The sequence below is a fragment of the Apteryx mantelli genome, chromosome 7, assembly GCF_036417845.1.
Source record: "Apteryx mantelli isolate bAptMan1 chromosome 7, bAptMan1.hap1, whole genome shotgun sequence".
NCBI lineage: Eukaryota > Metazoa > Chordata > Aves > Apterygiformes > Apterygidae > Apteryx > Apteryx mantelli.
Genome location: NC_089984.1, coordinates 7853343 through 7860790, shown reverse-complemented (window position 1 = coordinate 7860790; position 7448 = coordinate 7853343). Strand labels below are relative to the sequence as shown.

Genomic DNA, 7448 nt, shown 5'->3' with positions numbered 1-7448 from the left:
GAGAAGAATTGTCACTATAGAATATTTTTGTTTCTGTCCCCCTTCCCTTCCTCCTCTCATCCCTCAAATGCTTTTGAGGGTTCATTTACTTATTACCTCAGTGTCTTTCAAGCTAAATTTATTTAATTTAAAAGTACTGTCGTTCCCCCACAACTTTCAGTCCTTGAAATACCCAGCATTTAATCTATCTGATGAGCCTGATTCTTAGCTCACACATCAGCAATCAGAAAGATTTTCACATTGAAACTCAGTTAATACCTCTGTTGTTGATGTTTTGCCTGGAACAAATTATTATACTTGGAGTTGCTTTAACCATACATGCTACCCATAGTAAAAAGCAATAAAAAATGGATTTTACTGAGTAAAGGCAATAGTACCTGGTGCTGAGTGTGTACAGAAGCAGGCTTTTTGTAAAACAAGGCCATCCTTACAAGTTAATAGTCAGCACACAGATGGACTTTGAAAATGTTGTGTTCTGCTTTTCAGAAGCCTGTGATTCTGTGCAATCAACAAATTTGCTATTGATAAGGTGTGCTCCTATTTGTCCTTTTTGTTGACAGCATGCAAGACGACAGTTTAGAATCCTCTACTTCAATATCTCAACTTCTGAGAGAAAGTTATTTAGCTGAAACTAAACACCAAGGGAACAGAGAAAGAAGTAGATCAGAACCAGCTTCACATAATTTCCATTATGGCAACACTTCTGGCGATTCAGATGAGGTAGCTGCCCAAGATGACCTTCCAGATCTCTCTGCCTTTTTGAACCAAGAAGAGTTAGATCAAAGTGTAAACCTTGCAAGACAAGCTATTGATCAGAATCCACTTGAAACTAAACGGGAAGAGCTTCAGGCACGTTCACATCATCCCTCTGATCCGCTGAAAAACACAGGAAAAACAGTTTCAAACAAACAAATGGCCCAGTCTACAGCTTTGAAAACGTCAGACAATGGCCTGCACTCAAACTTTTGTCAGGACCATGTCAGAGATACAAAGGGCTCCAAAGGGAGCTCTCAAGATCTGAAGAAACAGCATCTTCCTTCTGAATCAGAATCGAAAAAGGAATTCCTAAACAAGGCAGCCGATTTTATTGAGGAGCTCTCGTCACTTTTCAAAGCTCACAACTCAGAAAGAATAAGACCTCGAACATGCAAAAACTACCGGAGCAAAATTGATTCTAAGAATAAGCCTGCTCAAAAAGGTAGCTCTAGCTTTTCTAGTACATCAGAAAACAGAGAAAGACTTTCCATTCCAGTATCTCAAGACTTGGAAAATAAACCAGAGAAATCGTTTGAAAAAATAGATGATCAACAGACAGCAGACTTGGAATCTATCAATCAGTTAGCAAGTGCAGAGTTAAAAACAGAGTCAGAATCTGCATCTGCATATTCTGATGAGCCCATTGGACAACCACCACGCTTTACTCAAAAACTGAAGAGCAGGGAAGTTCCTGAAGGAACCAAAGTGCAATTGGACTGCATTGTGGTAGGAATCCCAGCACCAGAAGTCAGGTAAACATATTCTGCACTTGCCGTTTTGTATTTCTGTACCATTAGGTGTATGCCTTACCCTTCTCAGACATTTTGATGTATATGTTTCAGTAGTCTGTAGCTGAAGTCCTTTGATTTTGGTTATCAAAACTGATTAAGAAAAACAACTACCTTCTTCAAATCATACAAAAGGTTGCCTATATTTTAAGACAATACATTCTGGGGCACATATTGTCGTCTTTGAATTTTAGAGAACTGTTTTTAAAAAGCTGTACTTTCATAACTAAAAGAAAGTGCTACCACCTGAATGAGAAATACTAGTTATCTTTATGGAAATAAAAAGAGTGATTGATTGTGTATACCAGCTAAAAACACCAATGGCCATGAGACCTCAGGCTGATGTTTGAAGGTATTTGAGATGAGTGAATATAGGTTCCTATAAACAAAAAAACTCCATAAATGAATAGAAAAGAAAGGAGTTCATTTCAGTCATTACACAAATAGCCAGGAGCAGCTCAATTCTAATTCAGATTCTGACAATAATTCCTGTATGACCTTGAAAAAATCACTTCTGTTTTACTGTGTATAAAACACCCTGATTAACTGATACTTATTCATGTTGTGTGACTAGCCTGCTAAATCCGATGCTACAGTTTTCACCTATATCTATGAGGATTTTGAAGGTCAAATAGGTGATATTTGCACAGATCACTGGAGATGAAAGGAAACGTGAAAGAGCTACACTTTATTCATCAGTGACATCAATGGAATAAGAAACAGATTATTATAACTTTTGTATTTATCTCAAAAATTCTTAGATCTCATCGGTATTTCTAAATCTAAATTTGTTCATGCAGAGCTCATAGGGCCAAATTTACCTCTCATTTACAATGGTGGAATTCTGTTTCCTTTGCTGGAACTGCACAAATCCAAAAGAAAGGAAAATTCTATCTATCTTCTAGAAAAGTGCTATACGTATTTTCATCCTGTCTAACATCTGCAGTATCATAAATAGCTTTAGTCTAGATGGCTGCCAGTCCTTTTCTTGGCTTTTTAGAAATCTCTGTTGCTTTTCTAAATATTGAAAAGAAATGTTTGTGTCTTCAGCATCTAATTAAGGGACTCTGAGCTTCACAGATGGTCCACGTTTTCCAGTTGTCAGCTCATCTAATGAAATCTCGTTACAGTCCTTGACTTCCTTATATACTTAGGCAAAGATGGGTACAGCACTACTACCACTTCTACCGCAGTCAACACCTTTATCATCTTTCTCACCAAATTAACAGGCACCATCATCAAGTGATAACTATCTCAATGTCCAAAGATGGACGCTCCAAAGATTTGTGTGGTAAAAAATCTTTGTTTTCCACTCCCTTGGATTTCTGACACAATTTGTGACACACCAGCTGCTATATTTTCAGAAGAAAGAAGCTTTTATAACACATTATTAAAGATATAGGAACAAGGATCTACAAACAAATCCTCTTGTTTTGGCCTGTCTTCAGTTATGGACAATCTTGTCATGAAGACAAGAAGTTTCCCAGCTTATAGGTTCCTCTTCTGAACTGTGACTGTCAGACTATTTTGTCCCACTAGTGCCTTCAGCAGCAACCCATAGGTTCTCAATCCCTAACAAGACCTTGACCCATGATGCCACACTGGGTATCTTGTCCATGACAGAAATGTAAATATCTAAAAGACTAAATAGTTTCTTTATAAAACAGGTATCTGTGCTGAAGCTGGAGGGAAATATCTTGTTCAGGAAGAATATGCTTTCTACTATGCTTTGTGTCCAAACTCACTGCTACAAATGTTGTATTGAGTTCAGCCCTTAAACTGAAGGCCTTAGAGAAGTCTGATCAAAGAAGAAAACAGTGCCAGAAATATACTTTTTTGACAGAAAAGCTGAACAGACAGGGAATATTACCATACCCTAGATATTAGCACCCTTCTCTGAAGACATCTCTTGCTTCTAAAGATTTTGAGACTGATTTCTCCAGCCACTTGCCTTGATAATACCTTTTGATATTAAAAATGTCAATAGAATCCCTAACCTAGACATGAGAAATAACTTTTTCTTCTCTCATTGTTCACTATTTATAATACAATGAAAACAACTGAAATAATTTTCTCTTATGTGTATACATCTGTACACAAACTCAATCCCGCTTTCTTTGTATTCAGAAAAGAACACTGACTTGCTCACTTATACACATATGCTCTGGCACACACTGTTAAATATATACATTTCTCCAGAAGGCCACAGCACCATCTTCTTAAAAGTGCACCATACCTATGCCTTTGATACAACATAAAACTGATGGGGTATTCATGCCATCTAAGTTTAGGCATTTAACAAGTATCTGAATTAGAAGCTGAACTATAAAGTCACTGAAGCCTCACAAGGGCAAATCAGAAAACCCAGAACAATGAGTCGTCCCATGGTGATCCACGGATGGCCAGGACGCCTCTGCACTCAGTTCAGGGACTGCTTGATTTCATGGAATTGCATGACAGGATCTTTGTAAGCTGGGTTTATTTTTGTCCCCAAAAAACTGAAGCTTTTCCACTGAAATTTCTATCTCAACATTTGATTCGGTTTATTTTTAATAATAGATTAAGCTACTCATGTGCATGACAGTCAATATGGGAGCCATTACACTTTCATAAAACAGGTATCGGCCAGCCTTTTCCACTGATAATACACTGCAGTCAGGCACTGCACAGCACCAAACAGAAATGCCCCCTTGCTCTGCTGGCTCACGCTTGTAGCCAGAGCAGGGTCTTAGAAGAGCTAACCCAGAAGTCCAAAACGGACTGGGTACCTTTCTAAGGGCATGGGCACACAAACAGGTTACCAGAGAATATGAGGCTCCTGCCAGTTGCATTAACTGCTCAAGCATGCTCTGAATGAAGCGACAGAAGGGAAGGCACCTTGCATTCATTGCAGCCTGTCAGGGCATGAGGGTTTCAGTGCATGAAGGAAGAGAGAGGCTAATTTACCCTGAAATCATTCACTCAGGTGCTGCTGCCCTAGACAAGGGAGGCAGGGACAGAGACAAAGAAGTCCCATTGGGAAAATCAGCCCCAAGCCGCCAAGAAAAAGGGAAAGATTGGGCTCAGGTTTCAGTTTCACAATTTAAACTAACAAACAAAAGATAAGTCACAAGGGGGTAAGTTTGAACTCTCTCTCCCTCCCTGTGTGTGTGCATGTGCGTGTGCGTGTGTGTGTGTGTGTTTTCATACATGCTGTATTAAGGAGAAAGCTCGGAAGGTTAGCTGCTTGAAAAGAGTTTCCTGATTATAATTGTTAACAAATTTTTTTTCCTGTTCATTCAAGATTCTTTCAGCTCCGATGTGTAGGAGTAACTCCATGAAAGGGTGTAAAGAAATCCATTTGCCTAAGTGATAAATTTTCATATGCTGCCAGTGATCATGGCCTTTTTAGTCACTGTCACAGCAAAAGGAAACCAGAAAATAACATACTTTGGGGTATGTGTTCCACAAACCATGGGAATTGTGAGAATGCACTGTTCACTAAAAATAGTGCTTGTCTTTGACCTGCTGCTCAGAGCTTCCAGAGTAGTGAAGAAGGCATCCTGCTGGCTGTAGCTGCTGAATTGTCTCCAGCGCCAGGCTTAGAACTGGCAACCACCTTGCTTTGAGGGTAACAGCTTTCTGAGGTTTATGGCTAATTCAGAATCTATGGATCTATGCAAGGAAGGGAGAGAGGTATTTAACAGACAAACAAGATAGATACAAAAATCAGCAGTCCCAAGAAAGGAATAATTGACAAGGCAGCAACTGATGAAAGAAAGCTTAATGCTGGCTGGCTCTAAGGCATGATTTCTTCTTCCCTCAACCTAGCTGAAGGCCCTGCTCGGTAAACAAGTTTCCCTTGGACACTCATGTGCCAGCTCATGCTTGACTATGTCCCATGTCCTCTGTCACTTACACTGGACTTCCTAATCACAGAAATAAATCATAAGGTACTTATAATGCTCATCGTGTATACACTTATAATGTAGGAGTGGTACTGTGGGAATCCAGAACATTGTGAAACAAGAACAAGATTCAGCAAGCTCTGTCATGTAGTTTCTCAGTCACCGCTAGGAGCAATCAGATGGTTATACTGATATAGTTTGGATTATAAGAGAGATAAGAGGTTTAGAAACAAGCTGATATATCACAGGAATGGAAAGGACTCGAAAATATGATGGAAATACCATGGAAAATACTATGTTTGAAAATGAGGAAGTACAAAACAACTGATGATGTAAAAAATGGTGTAAATGACATACATGATGGATCAGGGTCAAAATATCATTGGCAGTGGTAAAAGCAGTATAATTTACAGGCTTGGAGGGTAACTAGCTGGTATATAGGAGGGCTCAGTCAGGGACAGAAAACTGGATGGAGGAGCAAGAGAACAAGCTGGGAACTGATTGAAAGTATAAGTACATGAAGTGCTAAAAACCTGCTTGGCTCAATATAGACCTGTCCAAATCTTTCTAAAGGTAACTCAGCCTTAATATAAAACTGGCTAGTATCATTGTAAATAAGCCCACATGTTTTAGAGAAACATAACTAAGCATACCATTAGAGAAAGCTGGTTAAGCCTGTCTATCTAAAAAGAAGTTTCAATGAAATATTACTCCTTTTTTAAAGTATCATCATGCAGTGTCATAATGAATAAATGCAGTGACATAAAAAAGAGGAATAGAGATTGATCCTATAGTACATGGGCTTGTAGTGGGCTCAAACATTAGCTCACAATTAAAGAACATTTCCACAATTATTGATTGATTAATTTACTCTGACTATAGTGCAGGTTAGAAATAAGCATGTAAGAGAAGTGTCTGGCATATTTGCAAAGAATTGAAGGTTTTGATGACCTCCTTCCCAAGCTTCCTTTTACAGCTCTGTTTCTATGTGACTAATGATAGGTATGACATTCACTCCTCTCCGTGAGGAGAGCACTCCTTATTCCTTCAAGTTCAGAGGTGCCTACATTTCTCCAAACTGTTTGGCTCATCACTCCTAGGTTAATTTTACTTATGAATCACGTTGCATGGTTTGGCATACACAGCCATCCTGGAAGTGTCATGAGGATTTGATGTTCTAAAAACAGGCTGTATGTCATACGGTTTCCATGAAAGCATTCTTTAACATAGGCATAGATAGCATAAAAGGTGCATTTTAGCACCGCTTTGGTTAAGGAAAACAGATCTGCAATTAATTACAGATTTTAGAGACACTAAAATCACATAAGATCGATTAAGAATCTTTTTCTCCTTCTGCCAAATGAAAGCAGTTATCTGTTTTAGAACTCCGAGGCTAGAGAGCCAAACTTCTGTTACGTGTAACTCCAATCAAGTCAATGGATTTATACCTAGGATGAATTTGGCACAGTGGATGACACTGCCTGTGCTTAATGTGAACCTGCCTTGTATGATGAAGCTATCATTACAATTCATGGCAGGAATGAAATGTCAGCAACGGAGAGTATTGCTACTTTAGTCATGTCACGTATCTCAATGTCAGAACTCCTCTTGTAAATGACATTTCATTGCTACCAAGTACAATGTTTCGATGGTAGGAATAAAATAAAAAGTTAATAAGCAGCCATACCAAAGATTTCCCTAAAGCTTACAAGACAGAAATAATTGTTCTTCACTTATAAGCAGTGCAAAAAGATAATGCATCTTTACCACACTCTTTTTCTTGGCTTTATCTCAAAATAATTTAACATTAAGTAACATGAAATTAGTGACTAAAGAGCAAATTGCATAGGAAAACTAAACCCAGGTTTGAAACAGAAGTTTACTCCTGAAGTTTTAAATCACTTACATTGCAAATTTTGGACTGGTCAAAGGAAAAAATAACTGCAAAGAAAAGAAGTATCTCAATCCTGCTTCATCGTCTGTTTGAGTCTATTAAAGGAATATACTGCTCATGTAT

The 7448-nt window shown here is 38.5% G+C and overlaps 1 protein-coding gene across 1 annotated transcript in view; it reads left to right on the top strand.

Moving 5' to 3' along the window:
- Nucleotides 1-561: 561 nt before the first annotated feature.
- The window catches only part of MYPN (myopalladin), a 49849-nt gene continuing 42962 nt past the window's right edge, over nucleotides 562-7448 (top strand). Inside the window, exon 1 of the mRNA XM_013945628.2 lies at nucleotides 562-1508. Coding sequence (XP_013801082.2) covers nucleotides 562-1508 — 947 coding nt within the window. The remainder of the gene's footprint in view (nucleotides 1509-7448) is intronic.